Source organism: Corapipo altera, unplaced genomic scaffold, assembly GCF_003945725.1.
Source record: "Corapipo altera isolate COAL_440 unplaced genomic scaffold, ASM394572v1 57, whole genome shotgun sequence".
NCBI classification, from domain to species: Eukaryota; Metazoa; Chordata; class Aves; order Passeriformes; family Pipridae; genus Corapipo; species Corapipo altera.
This window is the reverse complement of record NW_020884905.1, coordinates 8,520,675-8,546,565: the sequence shown is the minus strand read 5'-3', so window position 1 is coordinate 8,546,565 and position 25,891 is coordinate 8,520,675. Positions and strand designations below refer to the sequence as shown.

The 25,891-nt window shown below is 49.9% G+C and overlaps 1 protein-coding gene across 8 annotated transcripts in view; it reads right to left on the bottom strand.

The window, feature by feature from the left end:
* The window catches only part of KANK4 (KN motif and ankyrin repeat domains 4), a 23,987-nt gene extending 1,763 nt beyond the window's left edge, over positions 1 to 22,224 (bottom strand). The window contains exons 1-10 of one of the 8 annotated variants that reach the window (XM_027651741.1): positions 13,286 to 13,556; positions 11,765 to 12,008; positions 10,246 to 10,329; positions 7,020 to 8,897; positions 5,975 to 6,086; positions 4,415 to 4,645; positions 3,794 to 3,881; positions 3,216 to 3,435; positions 1,718 to 1,860; positions 498 to 698 (exon numbers count right to left, since the gene is read on the bottom strand). In XM_027651741.1, coding sequence (XP_027507542.1) covers positions 498 to 698; positions 1,718 to 1,860; positions 3,216 to 3,435; positions 3,794 to 3,881; positions 4,415 to 4,645; positions 5,975 to 6,086; positions 7,020 to 8,897; positions 10,246 to 10,261 — 2,889 coding nt within the window. In that variant the 5' untranslated portion in view covers positions 10,262 to 10,329; positions 11,765 to 12,008; positions 13,286 to 13,556. Of the gene's footprint in view, positions 1 to 497; positions 699 to 1,717; positions 1,861 to 3,215; positions 3,436 to 3,793; positions 3,882 to 4,414; positions 4,646 to 5,974; positions 6,087 to 7,019; positions 8,898 to 10,245; positions 10,330 to 11,764; positions 12,009 to 13,285; positions 13,559 to 13,718; positions 13,943 to 22,165 lie in introns of those variants that run through there. The other 7 variants (XM_027651746.1, XM_027651742.1, XM_027651747.1 and 4 more) reach the window with 7 other exon arrangements.
* Positions 22,225 to 25,891: the final 3,667 nt, after the last annotated feature.

Genomic DNA, 25,891 nt, shown 5'->3' with positions numbered 1-25,891 from the left:
TAGACAAAACTGTAGTTTAATTAGAAAATAGTTCCATAACTCTAAACAGCCATGTGGCCCAGCAGGAGGAATTTCCACCATCCAGCCGTGCTGCTCCCAGCCCAGCCCTGTCCCCATGGAGAAGAGTCGATTCTCAGGGAAGAGTTAATTCCTGCTAATTTCTTGGAGCTGAAGGTCTGCTGATTCCACATGTCCAGGGTTTTATCTGGTTTTTTTAGGTTTACACTAGGTTGGGCTCTTCCCCCTGGTGCTCCTGCCCAGGCTACAGGAGGGATGTAGGATGCTGTTGCATCCACTCCATCTGTGGCACAGCAAGCACTGAAACCAAGGGTGCTCTCCTAAAAGTGATCCCCTAAAAGTGATCCCCTGATTAGAAAATGGACTGAAATTGTACTTCCTCACTTAAAAACCACCACTCAGGGATTGCAGTCTGATCAATCCTACGTGAGCTTTCCCTCCCTGGTGCAGTGAGGCTGTGGGTGGGACTAGAGCCTTACCTTGTCCATCAGCATGACCTGGCAGCCAGGCTGGGCCAAGAGGAGCCTGACAATGTCCATGTTGCCCTGTCGACAGGCCACCATCAGGGCTGTTGTCCCCTCCTCATCCTGCAGGTTGACATCAGCCTGGCAGGACAGGAGGGCTCGCACCATGTCATCCCGCTCGTGGCTGACCCCCAGCATCAGGGCAGTCTGTCCTCCCTGCAAGGTCACACGGAGAGGCTGAACACCCCCTGCCCACCACCTCCCACAGTCCTGTTCACTTGGACTGTTAGAGATAATAATAACAATGAATATTATTGCATACATGGAATCATAGAATCATTTAGCTTGGCAAAGCCCTCTAAGATCATCAAGTCCAACTGTTAACCCAGCACTGCCAAGCCCCCCACCAACCCATGTCCATAACCACATATCACAATATTGCGTATTATTAATGCATAGTACATATACAATAATAATTCATACAAATATTGCCTATTGCATGTTATTTTTAAATCACACTGGGGATCTTCAGCACATATTGCAAGAGATACCCATTCACTTGCACCACGGCCATGGAGAGGGTCCTTGCAGCATGGCCAAACAGCTCAGCTCCCAGATGCCCCCAAACATGGGTCCTCCAAACCCTCCTCAGCCATTTAACAACATAGGTCTAGACTAACTTTTACAGCAGTTTGTAAGAAGAGCTGGATGAAGGCACTGTCATCCCAAAGATGAAAATGTGTGACTCATGAAGCACCTGCTCTCCAGCAAACCTGGGGCTCCCATACTGTGGAGTCCACCCCTCACTGCTCCTCCCTGGTGTCACTTCTGATTTTTATCTCAGAAAAATTGTTTTGAAAAATTTTCAGCCTTTCTTTAGTCTCTTCATTTTACCCAGCTCTCAGGTCCCTTCCCAGGGAGCTGGTGGGTGGCCACACTGCAATTCAGCTGAGGCTGCTTTTGGAACTTTTGGGAAGCAGCAACTCCAACAATGTCTATTGCGGAGTCTCAGCCTGGCGCTGCCATGTAAGGAACCCAGATTATACCCCCCAGCCCAAGATCTTCATGGGGGCATGATGATGCCACAGCTTGAACTGGTATCACACAAGCAATGGCTGTGAACAGGAGGCTACAAGCTCTACAGGATATCTCTGCCAAGTAAATATCCACCCACAGCCATGTCACTGTCCCACACAGGGCCACGCTCCATTTTCAAACAGCCTACAGCAACACACCTGGGCAGATTGGAGGTTGACATCCCCCTCCCTCAGCAGCCTCATCACCACCTCCATGTCCTGGCGGGTCTCGGCGGCCGCCAGCGGGGTGAGCATCACCGCCGTGTAGCCAGCGCGGTTCTGCAGGTCCAGGCGGCACACTCCTGGAGGGGATGGATTCACCAAGAGGGAATGGGAAGCAGAGAGTGAGTTATAAAGCATGTGGCATCTCATATTCCCAGAAACAGAAGTTATTCCATAATTATACAGGATTGAGATTTATCTGTGTTAAATATCCAGGCTTGTGAGCGCAGCGTTAAATGGCCTCTGGTGCTAGAGTTAATTACAACTGCTGAGGTCAACTCAATTAACTTTGAAGACCACAACAAATAAAAATAAAAGGGGGATAATTAATGCCTCGAGCACATGCTGGTTGTGGAGCTATGGGCTGTTTGCTTTGGCTTCTGTGGTAAGGGAGCAGCAGAAATATGACCGTCACCCAATGGGCGTGGAAATCATCCTGGCTCCATTTCACTCATTTTTTCACTTCAAAGAGCCCATTTCCAGCTCCACCACAAGGAACGAGCCATGTTTGGGGGTGAGGGCTCAGGTCCAGCCTTCCCCCAGGGACCCAGCTGCCTCAATCACTTGGCAGCAGAAGGGGACAAACTCTTCCCTCCCTGTGCTGCTGCAGCAACAATTGGGTTATAGATGTGTATGATAATCTGCCATTTCCCAAACATTTAACGGATTGTCTGGCCCATGAGAAAAGACCAAAGTGCCTTTATTCTCTCAGAGCACGCGCACATTTTTGCCCTGTACAAGCTCAGCTGAGATTTTTGTTCTTTCATTGCAACACAAGCTGAAAGTTCAATAGTTTAACATGGAGATTTTCCACACGGCTCAGGGTGGTTGTTATGCTCTCAGGGGTCTGATCTTCCTGCCCCAAGGCATGATGTGACATTGGCTGCTACAAGAAGATGGGGGAGCCCCCCGCATCCCACCTGGACTGGGGCCATGGGGGACACCCCCTTGGGTACAGGGACCCTGAGCCATCCCCGAAGTCAGACTGAAAAACCTTCAACATGTGTGAAGGCACTTATGTCCCACAGCCATAGGCCCTAGTATGGGCTATGGGGGAGGATACTGGTCTTCAGGTCAACCATGGATGGACTTTGGCCCCATGCATGTATTTTGGATTGACCTTGGCCCTACACTTGTCTCTTGGATGGACCTCGGCCCATATTTGTCTCCTGGATGGACCTTGACTGCATGCTTAAGGCTAGATAGGTCCCTTGAATGGAAGCTGTAGTTGGTCCTCGGGCCCACCTCTGTCCCATCTCCTTTTGCTCCTGACTGAGCTCCCTGAGAGGACCCTGGACCTGTTTGCCATGCCTGGGACTGTTCATGAACCCCCACTGCCTGGCTCTGCACACTGCATCACCTGTGGGGCCATGACCCATTGTTCCCACTTCCATACCCAGCCAAAGCCATGGCTGAGCAGAGCCACTGTTCCTACCTGTGTCTAACAGGAGCTTTGCAACGGGGAAGTTGGAGTGGGAAACGCTGTAGTGAAGAGCCGTGTTACCATTCCTGTCAGTCACATTCACCATCATCTTCAGGAGCTGGGGCTGGATGGCCCTCAGTGCCCTGAGATATGCTGCGACCACCTCTGGGCTGGAAGACTTGTGGCTGGACACCTGGAACCACTCCTGGCAGATGGAGCCAAGGACACGCCGCTGAAAACACCAAGGTGTCCCCATTACTGTCGGAGTCCCCGCACAGCAGTGGCTGCCCCAGCTCCTCACCCCACATGCTCCAGCATTGCCCAGCCAGTATTTAGCTTATGGTTTGGTGATTACTGCTATAACTTGAGGGGGAAAGGAATTTCCTGTGGTAACCTGGGTGAGTAAGTAGACAAAGCCTTCATCCTCTTATTTCCCCTCCCTTTCCATTCTTTTTGGTTATTCTAAAACTGACTCAGATGTCACCTCACCCCCCTCTCCTCACAAAGCTGTCCGTGGCATGGTAAGGCACAGACTACCATCAGGATAATCTTATCCATTAAACTAAAATGGGATTGGAAAATATCTGTACCAGGTACTTGTCACTTGTGGTGCAGATTTCTGAGAGGTGTTCGCTGAGGAGCTGGCAGCTGGCAAGGAAATCTTCAGAGGGTTTGCATCTAGAGGGAAAAGGGTAAATCCATCACAGGACAGGACTTGCAGGAGGTATGGAAGCATGTAGGAGAACATGCAGTTTATGTCAGAATATGTTCAACACTTAAGTGCTTAATTTTATGGACACAAGTTGTCCCAAATTTTAGGTACAAAGTTAGATACTTAAATAAGGATTTAAGTCCAAAGTCACAGATTCATGTGGTCAACTTCAAGAATTCTTAAGTGGAAAAAAAATCTTATTTCTGAATCTGCAAAGAACTTTACCATGAAACTTTACACGAGAGGGGAGAAATGAGCTAACTCTCACCAAATATGACTCAGTCTTTTCCAAAGTCAAGCACAAGGCCTGAATCAATCCCCATTAGATTCTGTGTTAACTCAGAAAATATTTCGCTCTTTAAAACCTTTTCCTTGTCTAAAAGGTCAGTGCTCCCGTTCCACAGAGCAGAGGAAGCCCCAACCCCAGCCCTGCAGTGCTGCGGGTCCTGTGGCTGCGGGAGCACGACAGACAGCACAATCACCGCCTGGTTCTGGTTACCTGTCAGCCTCCTGCTGAGAGCAAGGTGCTGCTTCTGCTGATCGCTCCTGCTGCTCCTCATCCTCACACTTCTCCTGGGAGGGGGTCCCCGAGGAAGCCCACTGGCTTTCACCTCCAGCATCCACCTGCGTGGGCTCCACATCGTCATCTCTCCTCTCCATCTCGCTCTCCGCATCGCCGTCTGATGGGCTGTCTTCACAACTCGTGTCTTCGCTTGAGGTCGTTTCGTAGCTATTTGAGGACACCACATGTTACTCACTCCTTCCCCATCTGCAGCCACAGGGCCTGACCAAGACTCATTGAGTCCAATGGGCCTTGGGTGAAGCCCGGAGTGACAATAAGCAAGTTAAAAGGTCTGAGCCGCAGCCGAACTTGGGGTTAGTCTGGTTTTGGCTGCTTAAGCTAGCAGGAGCGTGATAGAAGCAGTTAATGAGCAGCAGGCAAGGTTACTTCAGTGACTACTCGGCAGGTTTGGAGGGATGTCCATGGCACAAGCCCCAGTATGGCCAGGCAAGCGCTGTGTGCCACTTCCCTGCTGGGAGCTGCCAGCACATTGTGGCAAAGTGGGACTGGTGGTGTGTCAGCAACCTCGAAGACCACTAGACAAAAAACGGGTTTGCAGCTCCAGCACAGGCCTGAGTCCACCATTCGAGCAGCCCTGCTAGAGACATCTCTCCTCTGATTGTCTTAAAAGTATTAACATCTTCGACAAGACAGAACATTTCACTCTGAGTGACCCCAAAATTTTTCTCGACGGAATCAAGATTCCTCCACTCCCTGCAAGTTTTATCTGTTTGGTAGAAGAAGCTCTGCACAATTAGAGTGAGCAACACCTGATGAACCCGGCAACTTGGAAGTCAGAGGAGTGTATGTGAGCAGAAATCAGCACCCAAATTTGCACACGAAGTTGTTTGCACAGCTCAGGGACCGAGGAACACGTCCTGCCCTCTTCATGCAGCACATGTACTCCTCGGTAGAAGATACACCTACAGCACATGCTGTCTCTAGTTAACTCACAGGAGTTGTTGGATATTGGATACACATGGAATGAGGTGCTGGAGCACAACCTGAAGTACAGGTCTTCCTTCATCCCAAGGTAATTCCTTATTTACCAAAATAGTCTTTTCCAGGCCCTGAACCAACTTGTGTTGGCTGTGGCTGGAGCGTGGAGGCAGGTTAGTGGCAGCATGACCACCCAGGCAATGCTGACCTCCTCCAAAACCCACCAAGGTCAGTGGAAATCTTCTCATGGAATCTTCCCATGGAATCTTCCCATATTCCCCAGTTGGGTTTTGGATGAAGCCCCAAGAGATGGGTATGCAAAGAGTGTCAGTCCCCAGCGTGTCCTTCGTTGCCCTGAAAACACCAACAACTTTTCTACGGGGTTACGCACAGATTATCAGTGCTGGGTTAAAGAAGGGAGAAAAAAGTCTCCATTTCAACTAGCCTTTTAATCAAGAGGTTTGGAGCGGAAAAGAGGGGGGAAAAGAATGACTTCTCCAGCGATACAGAGGACATTACATATTAAAAGGCAGTTTTATCTTCTGAACGGATGCTTACCCACCATTTACCCCAACAAACTGAAGATTCTTTTTGGTCCCATTGCCTCCTGCATGGAAACCATAACCTTTCTTTTTCATGATGGATTTAAGACTTGTGGTTGGAGAGTTTTCTACCAAAATACAAAATAATAGATTAATTAAGCAGATGTGCCATAATTAGGGTTAATTATTCCCAACCTCTAGCAACAAACTACAAATCATAACTGTAAACATCTTACTTCATCTTTTGAGAGTCTTTTTATGTCTTGCAAAACTGTGGATGCAGCTGGCCACAACCTGACCCTGCCCTGCCACCTTTAAATACAGGTCTCAGACATCTCCAAGTGACTGGGAATATAAACGAAGTGATTGGGAATTATATATGTGTCCTACGAATAGTAGATTTTACATCTGTAATAATGTTTTGGCTCTATTTTTTTTCCCAGTACTAATGTATGGGAAATTTCCTATATAAATCTCCTATAATACTACATGGATGAGTCTTTCCACAGGACTTTGAATAGTGTCTATGTATTGTTTACAAGCAATAGGTCACTTATCTATTTGCAAGCCCCCTCACTCCAACTGTGAACGGGCATTGGGTTCTCATCTTGATATGAGCTAAAATTGGTTTAGATGTGAGTAGGGACAGGTCTTTTCCCAGCCTAGTTGCTTAGTTCATTTGACTGGTTTGGGTTCTGGAGAACTCCATGCTGATTTACCCCAGATGAGCACCAGTCCCATATTCTTGCAAACTGAGATGTTCAATCCAAATAAAAAAACCTGTTTATTTGATGCAGCAGCCACCAGGACAGCTGCTTTTGGAAGCTGATCCTGCATATAACTGAACCACAGCTTTATCAGCTCCTACATCATTTTGTTTGCTTTTTTTAAATTTCAGATCCATAGCTTGTGATGTGCAGAGATTTGCCTTTCTCATCATGGTCAAGAGGGACTATTTCTGATCTGACAGATGACAACCGTTCCATCACATCCCCCCTGCTCAACACTGGAATAAACGGGAAGAGATTTGGCCCAGACATGTTGATGTCAATATTATTTACCCAACTGTTGATAGTGTGTGTTCGAATTCTCCTTATCCGTGGGCCCTTGCGTAGAGTAGGCAGAGAGCAAGGAGTTTAGAGAATTAACTAATTGGTTCTGAATGGAGCTGAGCTTGGAGGCTGGCTGCTTGATAGCGCTTGCCAGCTCGGGGTACCCATGCTCCAGACACAGCCACTGCTCCTGCAGGAGCTCCTGGATTTTTTTCACATATTGGCCAATGGGGTCGACAGCCGGGAGATCCTCATGGTTAGGGGGACCTTCCTCTTCCAGCCCTTCTTGAGGTTTCTCCTCTCCAAAGCCTGCCTTGCCTCCTCGATTGCTTCCCTCAGCGAGGCTCTGGGTGTCGCGGTTATTCTGGTGGTTCTGATTGTCATCGCCGAGGTGCTCGTCAATCTGCAGCTGGGTGAAGCACGGAGCATGAAGTCCAGCCTCGATGCTGCCTTCACCAAAATGTCCAGGTCCCTCTCCACTGACACCAGTACAAGTGTCTGCCAGTCCCTGCTCTCTCTGAGCGCCCAACTCCATCACCTGTGCATTCACGTTGTCTGCTCTGTGAGTGCTGCAGCCTATGGATTTGGTGGAGAGTGGGATATTTACATTGACGCCTTTATCATGGGCTTGCACCTGTGAGAGATCAGTGTTCACCGCAGCATCGAGGCACTGCAAAGCCCTGTTGCTCTGCCGCAACTGCAGCTCGGCCTCTTTGGACTTTTCCTGGCACAGCTGCTCTTCCAGCTGAGCTTTGGAGCTGGCCAGTAGCTTAATGCTTTTCTCCTTCTCCTTGATCTCATGATCCTGCTGCTCCAGCACTGCCTTGACCCGCTTGAGCTCCTCTTTCTTCTTGCCCAGCTGCTCCTCCAGATCAGCGATCTGCTGCTTCAGTGCTGTGACCCCGCCGGGCTCTCCAGCGTCAGGAGCCTGCGGAACACCACTCTCCTTGTCCTCTCCAGCCTGGACATTGCCCTCCTCACCTTCCTTCAGCACATTCAGAGCCATTTCACTCACACTGAGCCCCCTTTCCCCAGGGTTCATGTTCTCCTCCGTGAGCTGGAGGGCAGCCGGTGATGCTGGTTCACCCCCGGCCACGTCAGAGCAACCACTGGCCTCTGCAGCATCTCCCTCCTCGCCTCCACTCTCCATCACCACCTGCAGCTGTGGTGCCGAGGCATGCTGGTTCTGCCACGGGGGTTGCAGGGGTACCAGCCCTGGGATAACCCCACTGAGATGCTGAAAGGAGATGTCTTGCTCCAAGCTCACCGCCCGGGGGAGGTTTAACATGGTGCTGTCGGAGCTGGAGCAAAAGGTGCTTTCGGAGCCACTCTGGTCGTGGCAGTGCTGGGGAGGGGGCCGGAGGGGCGAGAGTCCCCTGCCATCGCCCAGGGGGGTCTGGCTGGGCGGCAGTGCATCGGGCATGCTGGAGGCTCTCAGCAGCTGCGGCCGCTCCCGGAGCTCGCCCTCTCGCCAGCCCAGCTCCGCCTGCCGCCACGTCTCTGCCAGGAGGGCTTTCCTCCGGTAACTTGGCTCATCGGCTGCTGGCGGGGCTGCCTCGCTGGGCAGGAGGGCACGAGGGGTCTCCTCCCCCAGGGATGCCTTTCTCTGTGGGAAGGAGCAGGTCGCCGTCCAGCTCTTGCTGGGAGCAGTGGTACACCCGCGGGAGCCATTCTCGGGCAGGCTGAAGTTTCGGGGCAAGGTACTGAATTTGGGCTGCTTGGCTCTGCGGTGGATATGGACCCTTCTGATGGTGTTCCCTTTCTCAATGTCATCCACGTACTTCAGGAAGTCCAGATCCAAGTGAAAGCCGTATGGCGTCTCCAGGGAGTAGGGGAGGCTGCGGGGCTGCTCCCTCTCCCCGCTGGCTTTGGGTGGCTGGCCATCTGCTGGAACAACCCAGAAAAAAGAGATGATTGAATTTTGAAAACAAAAAAGCTGTTTAGAGTAGGGAGGAGATGTTTTTGCTCTTTTCATCTCAGTTTTGGGCAGGCGGGGGCTGAAGTTCATGGTGAAGCTGCACACACACACAGCAACACGCACCAAGCTCCAATCTGGTTTTCCAGGGGTGAATCAGATAATTGTTGCACCAAGGAAGCTGAAAATCTGCTGAAATCATGGCTCTAATTGGCAATTAAGCAAAGAGCAGGTTTTGCAGGCAGAGCTATGTGCCTGTGTATAAAGAGCTGCCTGATGGATAATAAATGCAGCTCAATAACAGAAGGTGGGATCAATCTGTGACAATGACATTTTTCAAGGCTTTTGGTTTGGTTTTAACTTTTCAGTGGCATACACAGAGCCATGCACGCCAAACAGGAAAATCATTGCATTGCATCGCTTCATCTGCAAACACCAGGTCACAAATTATTCCTTGAAAATGATGGATAGGGCAGCGGGCAGAGGCTGGACCCAGACAGCCGCATCCATGCGGAACACGTGCATCCCAAGGTGACCAGCTCACGGCACCGAGCACAGCTCTTAATTGAGGCAAGTCACCACAAAATGTGTGACAGTGGGTTTGCCCATCCAGCAGCGCAGGCGAATGGCACCACTTCAGCCCCACAGCCCCCAGGCTCCTGCTTTAACACACCTTAATACATTAATCTCACAGTCCCTCAGTTTCCACCCTGAGAGTCTAAATAGTTAAACTGCTGCATCATTGATCATTTTCTTTATGCAGCAAGTCCCTGAAATCACAGTCTTTGGGCTGCTTTGCACCTCTGAGCAGACACGCTGTGCTCAGTGAGGATGAGGAGCAGCAGCTCGACCAGGAGAAACCAGGTTCCATGGCTGCTCCCTGAGGCTCCATCCTGGTGCAGCAGCTAGTGAAGACCAGGACAATTTGGCATGCTTTCTGTTGCTGCTCATCACAGAGCATCACTGAGATGCAGACACCGTTCGGATGGGAAGTAGCATGTGGAAGTCAGAGGAAGGACTGAGGGAAAACATCTCATGGGGTAACAAGGCCCAGGAGCAAAGACTGGATGGTGGGAGCAGGGATCTGTCCTGCCAACACACCACAGAGGACAGGAGGACCAATATGTGCTGATTTAGAGCTGGGACCAAACTTTGCTGTGGTTTAGGAAGTTTGCATAATACATGAACAATGAATTTTTCATCTCCTGGCCCCACATCTATAAAGAGCAGGTTATTTACAGTATTTCTGGTAAGGAAATTAATACACAGGGTTTTTTTCAAGGGACAAACGAGCAAGTAAACATCCTGTAGCCTCCATACCTTCTGTCTTCTCCATGGTAGGGTCTAAGTGGGCTGTCACTTCAGCATCTTCTGACAGCTAAGGCTGATGGGTCACTTCACCCTTGGAAAAAAGAGAAATGGATATTTTTAATTTAATAAAAAAATGCTCAACCATGTGAACTTAGTCTCGCCTTACAGCTCTTCACAGGCCACCCCCTCCTCTTTCCCATATTCAACAGCCCAGTGGTGTCTTTGAAGCTGCTTAAATCAATAGCTCCTTTTCCAGTGGCAACAACTTGTGCTTCACAGACACATCCCAGGTAGCTGGTTCTTATAAAACATCCCCTGCATTACAGATGATTTGACTGCAAATGAGGACAGACAGACATTTAGGGTGACTTGAGACTGATGGCACAGGGACTCTTCCTTGAGTCCTGCAAGCTGGAGATATCCAACATAATATAGCATCTCTGAGAACAGCAATATAAACTACACACAGAAATGATTGGTCTGTCACCTTTTCTTTTTCTTAAATCATTAACAACCAAAGATCCAAAATTTATTTTGAATGTTGTTCAAATGAAAGCCATTCAGGGCACGTCCCCACTGTTATAAAGAACCTTCACCAAATTGCACTGAGCCACAGATAAATTGCTTTCAGCTCAGGGAAGGGCTTCAGGTGGAGATCTACCACAGCCAACACCAACATCCTTCCTGGACTGTGTTGCCCTCCAGCTCCTTCCCATCACCTGGACATGGGTAAGATACTCCTAGACCATGAGAGATTAAGGCTGGGAACAACCAAGAAAAGCCCTGGGTGAAGCTTCTCTTCTCCAGGACCTTTAGAAATACACAGGGAAGAGGCAAGGAAGGGTGAAGGAGGTTGAGGCAGTTGGACATCACTGCAGGAGGTTTCCTGGTTTGTGTGAGAACAAAAACAGTGTTTAAAGTGAGAAGGTCTGGTTTTAATTTCTGCTACAACGGATGAAGTGGGAGTTTCTTGAACAGTAGGTTTTTTGTTTAGGATTTTCCTTAAAGTACTTAATTTGATTCATGGCCAGAGATGGTCCTGCAGCCACTTGGAAGTCCATCCCTGCTTCTCCAGTGTCTCCCTGAGCTATGCAAGATTCTCAGGGTAGGACCAAGCAGTGCAAAGACCGTGCAGAGCCAGCCCCAGCTCACATTCATCTCATGGACCAAACATCAGAGTCTGAACTCATCTTCTGCATGTAGTGTTTTGCCTCAGTAAGGGTTTTACTACTTGACCACAGTTCCAGAGCTCCCCATGAAGGGGTTCCAGCTGACCTTTATCAAAGACTAACTGAAAAATTAAGTAAAATCCTGCTGTATTATTACCACAGGACATTGCCCCAACCCTGGAAGTGTTCAAGGCCAGCTTGTACAAAGCTTTAAACAACCTGGTCTAGTGGAAGGTGTCCCTGCCCATGGCAGGGGGGTAGAACAAGATGAAGTTTAAGGTCCCTTCCAACCCAAATCATTCCAGGATTCTATGACAGATACTTTGAAAGATCAAAACCTTTTAAAGAAACAATTAGCTGTCAATCAAGTTGACATGTTTACTATTGATGTATAAAAAGTCAAGAAGGTCCCAATACAAGAAGAACATCAAAACTCTCAAGAGCTCCTGCAGGGTTGGTACCTCAATACTCACACGGACAGATGGCACAGTTGATGCCCACCCAACACCATGTGAGCTTCTGTGACACCTTGTCCAGCAGCTCCTAACATGCTCTCCAATTAACCACACTCCTTCTATAAAGGGCAATTCCTTCTGCCTCCTCCTGCCAATAACAGCACGAGCCAAACCAAACACTAACCCCTTTTTAAAATGTTTTTTTCTTTAATTTTCCAATTGCAGCCAGTTACAGATCCCAGCTACAGTCTCACCAGCTACACTCCACTCTTCTAGGTAATTTATTTAGGAGTGGAGGAAAAGCCAGTGAAGAGGATGGTTTTTAATATCTAGATAATTTCAGCTATTTGGATCATTTATGAGCTGGCCAGGTCCCAACTCTGCAGTCCAAATTGATACTACGACTTTTCTCTTTTGACCAATCTACTTCAAAATCACCTCGTAAAAGGATGCTGAATGTACCCAACCAGCTTGCTGGTGTTTTCCTGGCCTCCCCCCGGGGCAGCTTAGGCACAGAGCAGATGGCTTAGAGCCAAAAAAATGTGGCTCCTTGTACCCCATGGCTTCTCTCCCATGCTGGTCCCTAATAAAAATGAGAAGATTCATTCAAAGATGAAGTAGTCTGCCAGAAGAAGCAGACCCCTGCATCCAGAGTCCAGCCCGCAACTTAGGGCAGGGCAGGACTTTTAGGTGGGTCTCACTCCTTCTAAAACCAGTTATGCTGACCCTCTGTTGGATTCTGTATTTGCTGAGTTTTCTTCTATTAAATAAAATTGCAGAACATTTATTTTCCTCTCCAGGCAAGCAACACCACTGTGTGCACAGCATTGCTGATTTTTACCTTTACTACACAGAGAGGCTGTGGGGAGGATTAATCCAGATTAGAATTACACTGCTTTTCTCAAGGCAGGAATAAATATATACAGAAATGGAAGCAGAGAAGCCAAATATGTGAAAACAGCACAGAGCAAAGTGGTTTTATTCCCTGGAGCAGACCGTTTGCAGGGACAATGTACGGTCTTTTTAACTAGTCTGGGCTCAAACACTGGCTCTTTCCAGTCACATTTAACCCCTCTATCACTCTGTCCCACTTGCCAGGGATTGTGAGCACCCAGCAGCTCCCCCATCCACCCCAGCCAGCAGAAAGGAGAGCACCATAACACCCCAAAACATTTAAATAACAAATTAACTCAACCACACAGACAAAGATACACAAATTTCATTCTCTCAGAGCATCTTACCAGCAATTTTAAATTGGAAACAGTTAACCCTGAGCCTATAAATAAAAAGATAATTCACCAGCACAGCCTTGTTATCTGTTACACATTATTTGAGCTCTGCCTGTCCTCCTGCACTGCAGCAATGGCTTCAGCACTTCTCAGTGAAAGCAAAAACTGTGGTTAGAAAAGCATTTTGTCGTGTTACCTTCTCACGCTGGCACCTACAAGCCCACCAGGGAACAGAAGCTCTTGCCTGCCTCAAAAGCATCTTTTTCCATGCCCAGAACCAGCAACAAAAGGTTTGGAGCAGCACACATGTGCCGTGGTTTAACCCCAGCCTTTTCCAGCAGTTAAAAAGTTGGTCAGCTGAGCAGTGACCTTGCTCGGAAAGCAAATACAAGTTTAAACCAAGAAGCACAAAAGAGGGATTGATTTTCCAATAAAGCAGCCCGTGGCTCTCGTATGACCTTTCCGAGGACAGTTCAACCCCGGTGCATAAAATTAGTTACTTTCTACAGAATAGTTATCTTTTCCAGGAAACACAAAAGCGCTGCCTGGGCTGTCAGGGGGCTGCCTCCCTTATCAGGATTGATTATTGAAGAGACAGTCAATAATTAACGCCGGGTTTGTTGCTATACCTGATGCTGCGGCTGCAGCCGGCGTTCGCCCTCCGCATGCTGCACCCTCCGGGCTGGAGCATTAGCAATTCCATGAGCGCCTCTCCCAAGGAAACGCAATTCAAAGGCAGCAGCTTTAGGAAAGCTGCAGAAGGTCTCAGTGTCCGTAATTTATCCCGCTGGAGCCCCGTTCCCACGCGCGGAACAGACACAGCCCTTCAGCCCTTCACCCTTCTCCTCGCAGCTCCGGCCCCTCGTGTCACGCCCACCCACCCGCGGCCCCAGGGGATGCTGAACGGGATGGGGAGGTGGCAGGAGCAGCGGGAATGCTGAATGTGATGGGGAGATGGCTGGAGCAGCGGGAATGCGGCCATGTGTGACGGCAGCATGGGCGGGGGATGCCCACTGTGGGCCAGTGGGACTCTCTGGATAGAACACTCCAGTCCTTTGCAGTGGGGTTATCAATCCAAATTCCAAACTGCCGACAGAGGAGGAGGGGGGCAGCTGGCAGAACTGTGGTTGTCCCATCCTAGGAAGTGTTCAAGGCCAGGTTGGATGACACTTGGAGAAACTTTGTTTAGTGGAAAGTGTCCCTGCCCATGGCAGGGCAGTGGAATGAGACGGTCTTTAAGGTCTCTTCCAACCCAAACCATTCTATGATTCTGTGATTTTGGGCAGGGTACTCATGGCATGGAGTTCAGTGCTGGGCAGAATACCAAACCCAATCCCATCCCAAGCTTCTGCATGGCCATTCCCCTGGAGCGTCCTGGATTGCAGGCTGGCAAGAGGGACAAATCCCTCAGTCTCTGCACTGAACTTGCAACAAGCAAAAGCAGAGGGGTTCAGTCCCTGCCCAGGCTGCAAAAGTCTTCCAGGGCTGGGAAAGAAAATCCTGGGAAGTGGAGGCATCCCCTGGGACCTGGGGGCTCTCACCAGGGACTCACATCACAGAGCAGTGCCAGCACCTTTCCCATCGCTTAATGAGCAGCAAAACTAAAATGTTCATGTTAGGGAGAAAAAACGCATCTTGTCACTGTGTGAGAGCAGAGCTGCTGGCAGTGCTCCAGCTCCCTGCAACCATCAAACGGGACTTTAACAGATTAACTTTGAGGGAAAGCAGAAAAGTTTTGCCTTTGCAGGAAGCAGAGTATCTGGACGTGCAGAGAACCAGCAGTGTTTGTCCTTGCCAGCTCCCCCCGAGACACAGATGGGTTAACTTCCTACCCGAGGAATGAAAAATAATTTCTGCAGCCGGTTAAATGCCGCCTTTCCCAAACACTGCCTTTCCCAAATGCCGCCTTTCCCACGCGGCTCCATCCCACACCGCACAGGGCTGTGACTCGGTGTCGATGGCTTTCTGCTGTCACAGGCAATTACTGAGCTTGAGATTCAAAACCAACTTAAGACCATGTTGGCATATTTTCTGCTGAATTCTTCTAGTTTAGTTATGCCTGTGCATCTTCTGAGCATATTCTGTTCTCCAGACAAAGCATCTCGATGGAAAAAATATCTGTATTTCTATATGACACTGATTTTAAAGTAATTCTGAAAGAACTGTTTCATTTTCCCACTGGAAAGAACTAGCAGGAAGCTTTAATTTGGAGCATTTCCTTATTGCAATTACACACATACGGCCTACAGTTGTTCCCAGCTTTAATCCCCATGGGCCTGAAGAAGTCTGTGACCCCTTAAATAAGCTTTTAATCAGGAGCAATGAAGAGAAGGAGTTAAAACATGCAAATTAATTAATTATGGGTTGGTGCTTGATGGATTTACAAACAGGTTCTGATAGCTTTGCCCAAGGGAGCTGGTGCAGGGTGGGAAATGGGGAAGGGGTTCACCTGGGCACTCCCCTGAGCGTGAGAACTGAGGTCATGGCCTAAAACTGCTGCTGTTTTACATTAGGCACAGCAGCTGTCGGAAGAGATTTTGCTTTGCAGGCTGCTCCCATGGAGAGAAACCAGACGGCCCTGAAGTGGCTCAACAGCCATCCCATCCATCCCTGGATGCTGTCAGGGCCACTGGGCAAAGGGGCTGCTGCCTTCCCCTCCCCACACAGAATTGCTGTGGGATGGCAGGTTTGGCCCCCTGCTCCTTTGCACCACACGGACCCATCACAGAGTGATAAGGTTGGAAGGGACAACTGAGGTCATCCAGTACCACCTCCCTGCTCAGGCATGTTACTCAGGATTGCATCCAGAGAACTCTGGAAAATCTCCAGCGAAGGAGACTCCACACCCGCTCTGAGCAATCTCTTTAAGTGCTTGGTCACTACACAGTAAAGAAGTTCGTCCTCATTTCCCCAGGTGGAACTTCTGGGCATCAGTTTCTCTACCTGTTACCTCTTGTCCAATTGGTGGGCACCCCCAAGCAGAGCTTGGTCTATCCTCTGATACCTCTCTGCAGATACTTATCCAGTAATCTTCTCTCGAGGATGAACAGGCCCAACTCCTTCAGCCTTTTTTCCTAAGAGAGATGCTCCAGTCCCCTCATCATCTTCACAGCCCTCTACTGGATCTCCATGTCCTTCTTGTCCTGAGGAGCCCAAAGCTGGGCACAGCACTCCAGATGTGCCTCAGTAGAGCTGAGCAGAGTGGCAGGATCTCCTCTGGACAACCCATAGAGGGAGTTAGCCCTCGGTACCCAAAGGGTTACACCCAAACCTGCTCCATCCAGGCGGTCTGCTGGATTGCACAACAACCAGCTGAGCTATTATTGCAAATGAACATACCAGGAATAAATATGGCCTCTCAGGGAATATTTGTTGTACTGATTTTTCAATTCTGTTTTCACTGTAAAGGAAGAAAAATAACCCATTTCCAGTCTGCTGGGGACATCCACACGGGTGGGATCTCTGCTGTGCGGCCGTGGGCTGTGATCCGCTGCCGGCTGGCACAGCCATGGGAAGGACTTTTCCTCCAGGACTAAAAAAGAAGCTTGAAAACTTTGTGGGATTAAATAAATAACTAACTAAATAAAAGCGGTTTAAAGTCCTGGTTTGCTCTGCAAGGAGTTGTCATGAGGTTTTCCAAAGTGAGAGCAAACAACGTTTCTGCTGGAAGAGATCTGCATCCCGGGAGCCCATCAGCCAGCTTCCTAGGTGCAGTCATTGTTGCCAGTGGTCCCATGACCCACGGCATTCCCTGGAATGATAGTTCAGGATGTGGGCACACTTCTGGGGGGCAGAAGGCAGCTCAGCAGACCCAAAATTAAAGTGGGGAGACCAGATGATGCCTGAGCTGCTGCTACAAACCCAGAAAGGTAAGTTTCCAAGATGGATCCATCCCTGGATCCATTCCTGCAGCCATGTTGCACTTGCTGGGTAGGCTTCCCTCTGTGTTGGTATCACCCACAGCATGTGCCGAGGTGGAGCAGGACTAGATTTGGAGATGCAAACCCAGCTGCTATATGGGATGAGCCTCCATCCTGTACCACAGGGTGGCTTCAGCACGTGGCTGATGGCAACGGGTGCCCTGTGGCTTCAGCCCCACATCTTACCGCGCTCCAGGCAGAAGCTCCCTTGGCTGCTGCCTGCCCAAGTGTACTCAGAGGAGAGCTGGGAGCTGGAAGCAATTTGTGAGTGCTGAAGAAGGGAGAGGTCCCTCTGCAACCCATCAGCTCGTGGCTGATGATGGAAAGGTCCAGGCTGGCCTCCTATCCTTTCCGCAAAACTGTGCACATGAAGCAGTGGAGGAGGCAGATGGGGCTGGAGCCGGGGGCTGCGTGCATGGAAAACGTCTTGGAGGCATGTGGGGCCTCCCTGGTGTTTGAAAGGGGAGGGTTCACAAGAAATCTGAATAATTAACCCAGCACCACTTAATAAAGAAGGTGATCACTTTCAGCAACCCTCAGCGGCCGGCGGTGCTTAAACAGCCTTTTCAGGCATCTTTTCCAACGCCTGTAATAAAGTTGTGCGGACACTGATTTTAATAAAGCTGCTTATTGCTGTATAATAAATGTTGTGAGCTTCCTGCCAGCATTTCCATTAGAGACGGGTCAGGAAGAGACCTGGAGGTATCAGATATCCAAACTCTCTCCCTCTTTTATGGCTTAGCAGGAGAGGAAAATGATCACATTCACCCCCTCCTCTGATAACCTCTCTTCTGAGTGACCTTCAGTTCTTTCCAGCCACGGTCATACAAAAGCTTTGGTGGATTCTCATGATTTTATCCCATGCCTTGAAAGCTGTGGTGTTTTCCCTAAAGTCTCCTTTCCCAGAGCCAGGTGATCACAAAAATCACCTAACACCCTGAATGAAAAGTGCTCCATAGTCAGAAGGCGAACAAAAATCTGAGATGCCTCGTTGCTAATGTTTATTTTTTTGTTCAATGCCACAAGTTTTAAGGGAAAATAGTGAAGCCCTCCTCTGGCTTCTGATCTCTTCCAAGCAGCTGGTTTCCATCTCCTTGACACTGAGACAAGTCAATCTTTGCTGCCATTATACTAAGTCCTATTTGGTTACAGAAGCTGGTACCTACCAACCTTATGGGGTTGGGGTTTTGAGGGACCCGGTCTAGTGGAAGGTATCCCTGCCCATGGCAGTGGAGCTGGAATGAGATGATCTTTAAGGTCCCTTCCAACCCAACCCAACCCATTCTAGCATTCTATGACTGGCTTGGCCAGGGCTTAGTGTATCCCTGGGGTTCCTGCACTCATCCTGCTCAAGAGCCAGAGCTTTGGCCTAAGCTGGGCTGGAAACATCCTCCATTTCCTAAGGAAAAAACAGGATCCTTTGGGCATTTTCAGAAGCTGGACGTGGAGGACCCAACAAACCAAAGTGCTCCTGCTTCCTGGGAAAGGCTCTTCCTTTTCACTGCTTGCCAAGACATGAGATGGACAGGGAAGGAAGGTGCTGTGCAATATCCAGTCCCCTCAGTGCTTACTGAAGATGAAACGCTGGAGTCTATGGAACTGGAAAAACTCACCCTGACACCCAAATAGGGCTTTCTAAACCCACCAGCCTGAGAAATTGGCAAAAAGTGCATTTGTGGTTGTGAAAGCAGACTGGTGACCTGGTGTCTATTCTGTCTGACCTCAGCAAAGTCCAACCATCAGCTCAGCTCCTCCTCTGCTGAAAATGGAACTTTTGGTTGCTTTTAGGAAATCCCTTTTCTCTGCATGCCAGTTTTTCTCCTCTTCCCTGGGCAATCCCTGCAGTCCCCCATGGAGACATAGAGTCATTTTACATCGATTTCTGGCTGGAGACAAGAAGACTCAGATTGATCACACTCCTGACAGATTTAAAAACCTCTTCAAACAGGAATATTTCTTTTTCAGGCCACCTGAAACCACTCTCTACATTGACTGGGACTGCAGAGGGGATGGACATGCCGACTTCTTCCTCTCCTGGTGATTTCCACGTGGATGCCAGGAGCTGGGAGCCCTGCAGACACAATTCCTATCACTCACCCAGGTCATGAGAGGGTTTAGGAAATGGGGAATTTTCTCCAGGTTTTTGACCAAGCTCAAATTTACTGGTGCATTTTCACCTTTCTCCCTTGCACCAAGACTCACATTCAATCCTGATCGATAGAGGAACTGACTGCAATGATAAATTAAAGATATTTCCATTTGGAAGATGGGGATCTCTGGGTGGCTTTTTCACCATATTTCACATTTCTAACTCCACCAAATTGTCCATTTTGGCAGTATATTATCATAATAACGACAATACCTTTTTTTTCATGTGCTGTTTAAACCCTGGGATGGGCAGGACTCGAGGCTTCCTGGGGCACAGCGCCAGAAACATGAATTCCACTGAGGTCTAAAATAAATAGGGTGAAGAAGGAGCTCCCTGCAGCTGGTTCCTCCCCACCACTCTCCCCTGACACTGTCAGTGTGCCAATGAGCCTGGTCAAGGATTTCTGCCCCAAGACATGGACTCCTTCACGCCCCTTGAGTTGGGGTCAGGCCTCTATTGACCAAAATCTGCATTCTGCTGCTCTTCAGCGAGGCAGTCACATAACCCCTGTCATATGGGGCACTGAATGGAAAATACAATAATTTCCCATATTGACTTTTCTTGTCTAACCAATGGGGCCATGTTCAGCCCCGGTGCTGCTCCCAAAGCTTCCTTGAAAAGACCTAAGATTTGATGTGCAACACTTGGGGACAAAAATACAACTTTCAAAATATTTGGCAGCTGTAGGACCACTGGGGGAGGGACCTAAATTGGCACTAAACTTGTGAAAGAGCCTGTATTCATCCAACCAGCCGTGTCCCAGGATCTCAACACCGCTCTTGATGCAAGGGATGTTTGAGACCAAACCTCTCCCTCCCGAAGGGTGCCCATGCCACAGGACACAGAGGCTGTGTGACAGGAAGCAATGTTGCACTGCTGTTTTGTGGCAAATAAATATGTGGGAATGGGACAGCCCCAGCCTTTCATTATTCCTGCTCCTGGGAGGTAAAACCTTCCCCATAACAGGACTTTCTGGAAAGGAGCTGAATGTGACTCTGGCTTTCCTATTCACAAGTTATTTGGAAACTGCACCAGGAAGCTGACAGAGCCCACAGCAGCAACAGGCTCCCTGACATCTCATCTTCCAGTTCCAGGATTATTTTAATGAATCTATTCACTGATCCCTCCTCAACCACGGATTCCCTGGCCAGGTTGCTGCTGACTGAGCTGGCTGTCATTTCAGCAGATATATTTATTTTTTAAATATTAAAATCAAAGCAACAAATAATCAGTGATAAACTCATAGTTACAGACTACCCCTGCCTCATTTACCACTTCAGGAATCATTTAAGAGACCAGAGTTTCCCATTTAGCCCATCCCAAATCAAACACAAAACACTGAGAAGACTGTGAAACAGATCCGAAGGAAAATGCTGATGTTTTCTACAGTGTTTCCCTTCTCTGTCCATCACTGGGGTCGCTACCCTTACCCTGCATATGCAATGTTTTCGTGTGTTCACCACCTTCATTTGGGCAACACAGCTAAAATATTTAATTTCTGGTTTGTGAAATCCTTCCTGGCAGTGCTGCATCCCGGAGCTGCCAGGAAAATGAGATATCCCAGCACAGTACAGCCCCATTTCCACCTCTGGAAGGTGAACATCACAGCCATAGCATCCAGATCACTTCCTCCATTCTGAACTTGGACTTGTAGTTGAGATTATCCAACCCACTTTCTGTGTAGCCTCTTCTAAACAGATCTCAGCAATGGTCTATTCTGGAGTGGCAGCTCCCTGTTCTCACTCACTCTGATTTCTCCCTGAGCTCAGCCCGAGCCTGGTACATCTTTCCCTCAGGCCTGTGGGAAATCAGCACAAGTTGCCCGGGACACGCCTGGTCCCGGCAGAGTTGGGCTGTTTAGAAATGCCCTGGCAGCCTCCACTGCCGCGGAAAGGCGATGCTGCCTGCGAGGGGGAGGCACTGCCTGTCCCTGCGCTCGCTGCCAAACCCGCCGCTGGAGCAGCCCCTCGCTTGGCCCCCCGAGGATGCAGAACCCCCGAGCTCAGCCTGGCCCCGCTCTGAATCCAGGCCAGCCCTGCGGCCGAGCCCCGAGGGACATGCGGCTCGGGGAACCGGAGCACAACCCTCACCAGAGGCAGAAATGGGTTACGGTGCCAAGAGTTCCTGTGTCCGGACGGCTGGAACGCCGGCAAGGAAACCGTGAGAGGCTGGAGGCAGGCGTGGGTGACCACGCTCAGCAGGGGAGGCTGGGCTGGGGCTTGGCTGAACCACGTCTTTATGGCTGGGGAGGGTTTTATGGTTGGGCTTTGAGGCTAAATACAACTCTGGCTGCTCTGGGATCCTGGGGATTTCCGCTGCATTTCCCGGGGCCTGGGGGCCCTTCCCAGCCCTCACGCGGTGACATCTGGGGGTCCCACCAGGGCTCGGAGCCTTCTTGCCCTCTCCCCGCTGCCCACGCTCCGTGATTCCATTCCACACCCAGGGGTGCGCTGGAAACGCTCCTGTCCCGAGTGATCCTGGGCTGATGCTGCCCCTAGGCAGCCACCCGAGGGGACAAGCACCCTCAGCACCGCCGGAGCACCCTTGGAGCACCGCCAGAGCACAGCCAGAGCACCCTTGAAGCACCCCTCGAACACCCTAGGCAGCATGCCCAGAAGCACACCAACGAGCATCCCCTTCAAAGCGCTCCCACGTATTCCCTGAGCAGCTTGGAGCATACTCTGGAGAATCCCTGAGCAGTTTTAAAGCATCCCCCTGAATATCCTCCTGAGCACCCTTTGAGGTACCTCCAAAGCACCTTCCAGCGCACTCCTGGCGCACCCCAGAGCATCCTCCAGCGCACTCCCGAAACCCCGCCGACCATGCCCAGGCACAAACCCCAAATTCTCTCCTAACCCTCCCCCAGATACCGCCGGATCATCCCTCCAGCCCCTCCGGTGCAGTCCTGGGGGCACTGGGGGCGGCGGTCCCCAGTTCCCCCCTCCCGGGTGCCGGGTCCCGCTGCCCCCGCGGTCCCGCCCGGTGTCCCCGCCCGGCGCGGCCGTACCTGGACCTGCCGAGCGCGCTTGTCTCAAGCCTGCGATCCCGCTGCCTCCTCCGGGAGGGGCCCGGGGCGGGACCCGGGGGCGGAGCGGGACCCGGTGCCCTCCCCCGGGCAGCGGGGCCGGGGGCGGCCCGAGGCAGCGGGGATGGGCTGCGGGCGGGACAGCGGGACATGAGCTGCTCTGGGAGGCCAGAAATCCAATTCTTTTGGGTGTATTTTCCCTTCCCTCATGCCCGCGGTATTCAGTTTAGCGCTTTATTTATACTTTTGTAGCTCATCCTGTTTGTATAGACGCGGATCGAGAGCGATGGGAAGGGAAATCTCCGGAGTTGCGCTCGGGATGCAAAACTTAAACTATATTTGCACCAGCTGTTCTCTGGCTTGGCCCTTCAGCCCCGTCCGGTTCACATCGGGCCCTTGGACCGTAATGCAATCGCATGGTAAACGTAAAGAAAATGCAATCTGAGTTTTAGGTTTTGAGCCTCCTCATGTACCCAACCCCATGTGCTCCTCTTATCCAGCTGCATCAAGTCACTGTCCTGACAGTTCTGGCGACAGGCAGAAATCAGCACTTTAGTGACTCCCAATAATATCTTCTAAAGGTAAAGCTTCTGATTTTCCTTGTCTTTGAGACGCAGAGGGAAATTCCAGCCCTGCTCCAGCTGTTCTGGAGTGTGGGAGAGCAGCATTCGTCTCCATCTGGGCCAGCAGCTCAGTATCCTACAGGGACAGATGCGGCCCACTGGGATTCCCCGCTTCCTTCGAGAGGAGTCCAAAGACCTTTCAACTGTGACTGGGAACACCACTGTGGGGTATTTGAGGGTTGGGATCTGGTTGCTGCCCAGCCACCAGGCTATTCCAGAGCCCTCCTGGCAGTGCCCAGGCTCCTGGTAAACAGGGAGGAATAAAATACCTTGTTATCCACCTCAGGAGTGACTGGGCCTCTACTGCCCAGCTCGGTCTTCCCTCACTCCCATGTGAAGGGCTCAGGTGCTGAATGACAGGAACACAATTCCTGATAAATTGAACACTGGATCAAAGAATCAAAGGAAAAATATGTCTCAGAGAAGCCCTTGGGCTTCACTTCATGAGGAAAACCCCTGCTGCTGCTGCTGCTCTCGGGATTCTGGCAGTGCCCAAGAGAGAGGGACCATGGTATCAGAAAAGGTTTTTTTCTGGCCTTGCTGGCTGGTGGAGGTGGGGGATGACGTCTATATTATTTTCTTCTCTTGTTCCTGAACAACAAACTTACTTTGTGTGGCTTTGGAGACACAGCACATCTCCTGCTTCTCTTAGGACCGTGCAACTGAACCATCACCCATTCTTTGGGCTCATCCCAAAGCCATGACAATCCCTGAGTCCTTATGACAACAACAAGGCTTTTGCAGCAAAAACTACAGGCACCCACAGGAAGCTCTTGTGGTCACAGACATTCAGCTAACGTTGGTTTTGTTCTGTTTTCCCTGGGGTTAGATTAAAGTGCTAAAAATTGTGCGTGGGGGGTAAGAAGTGAAGCGGTGCCAGCTCACAGCTCACGCGGCTGTGAGGGTGCCTCAGAAAAGCACCAACTACCCGAAACCCCATTTTTGAGCAAACAGAATCAAAATCAGTTCCCCTTTTCAGTCACTGAAGTTCTACTTGCTTGATAACTGGAAGACAAAGAGTCTCTTCTATGAGCTGTAGGTGCTCAGAATTGTAATGTGTAGATGTGGAGAACTTACGTGATCCCTTTTTAATCCAGGAGAATAACGGCGCTTTCAAACAAAACAGGATAAACGAGGAAAATGTTGCCATCTGCATAAATGAAACCTGATAATTTGTTTAAAAGCGGATTAGGTGAAGCTCCAAGGTGGCTGCTGCACATGAATGTTGAAGAAGCCTCTGAGATGCAGCTTGCCAGGAGCCAGGAGCCAGGAGGGGACTGCAGGAATGCAGCCACAGCCTCTCCCTCCCTGTCTCCCACCGTGTCCTGCAGCCCCACGCTCGGGCAGCATGTTCTCCACAATATATTTCCATCTTGCAAAGTTCAGCTATTCTTAGGCGAGATTGTGAGTCATTAAGCACTTTCAGATTGTTTATTTGTCAAGCCACAGGCACTTAAATTTACTTCTGCAGCCAGATGACCCGCTTCGAGGATTTCTTTCTGCCGCAGAAATTACTGGGTGAAATTCCATGGCAAGAGGTCAGTCCTGCCGCCCAGAATGCTGGCTAGATCCCGCCCATGGGCTCGTTTGCAAAGGTCAATATAAGAGAGGAAAAGAACAACAAGAAGAATGTGGCTTCCTACAGCCTTTCACCACCTGATTTAGATTTTATATGTGTTTTTTAAGAGAGGGACTAGACCTTCCCTGATGGTTATAACGCCTCGGAGGGTGGACGGCGGTTTTTAATGGTGAAGAGGCTCCCTGGGGAAGCAGGTTTCCCTACAGTGGTGGGATTAGATCCTCCTGGAGGAGGCCCTTGACTGCTCTGCAGCAGAGTTTCTCCCTGCAGCTCCCAAGAGCAGAGAGACAGGAGCAGGGTGAGGCTCCTGCCCTGTGCTGGGAGGAAAACAGATTTGGTGTTGTGTTTGGGGCAGGGGCTGATGTGATCAAGCCCTTTTTGGAAAGGCAGTACAAAATCTTTATTCTTCTATAGTATGTTAGTGCCAATATCCATTTTTGTAAATTCTCTGCAAACTGCTGCCCCTCTTGTGTGCTCACAGGGGCTGCCTTGTATGGTCTGAATGCCAAAATCCCGCCCCATCCACCCACAGGGGCTGCCATGCCTATGGGCTTCCACTTCTTGGCTGACAGCAGGAGTGGGGCAAGTGTCTGGGTGCTGCAGGAATACAAATATCAACTAACAAAGCAGCTCAGTTTGGGAGGGTTTTGTGGATCATGCCATGACTATCATAAAACTTGACTGTGCATCCCCTTTCACACACTGAACCCAACACTTCCCTACACACTCCAGCCAGATGGATGCAGTCAGGGAAAAGTGTGGAGGGTAGATGTGACCTATGTGTCCAGGAGAAGATCCAGCCTCCAGGAATGAAGCTGTTCTCATTCAAAAGCCACCAGCCCCGTGCCACCCTGGGCTGTGCACATCCTGTGATCCCCAAAGAGGTATGGGAAAGGCTTCATTTGCTTATGGCTCATGGATCACACTTATGATGTTCACATCAAACCATATGAGCTTGCCTGGCAAATCAATTTGCTACAGCTGTGTTCTCAAAAAGAAATTATTGTGTCTTTGCAGGCATTTGGGTTGCCCAGAGATGTTGTGGCTGAGCCATCCCTGAAAGTGTTCAAGGATGGAGCTTGGAGCAACCTGGTCTAGTGGAAGGTCTCACTGCCCATGGCAGGGTGAGGTGGAATGGAATGCCCATGGAATGCCCATGGAATGAGGTGAGCTTTAAGGTCCCTTCCCACCCAAACCAGTCTGGGATTCTGTGCTGAGCAAGAAATGCTGTTGCTTATAGTGCAGTCAGCACTGGTGCAGCCACAGCTGGAATTCAGACATCCATTTATAGACTTAAAGGGAAATTCTTTGTTCAGTTATTCCTTGTAAAGTAGATATCATTTTTCCATAAATCTACTTGTGGACAGGTGTGCGTTCATGACCCTGGGCTTACTGTGATGAAGCTCTTCACAGAAGAAAGAAGCCATACATATGGAACAGAGAGAGGCTCAGCTGTTCTCTGCCTTAGCTTTGGTTTCCTGGATTTTTAGTCATATGGAATTTGTT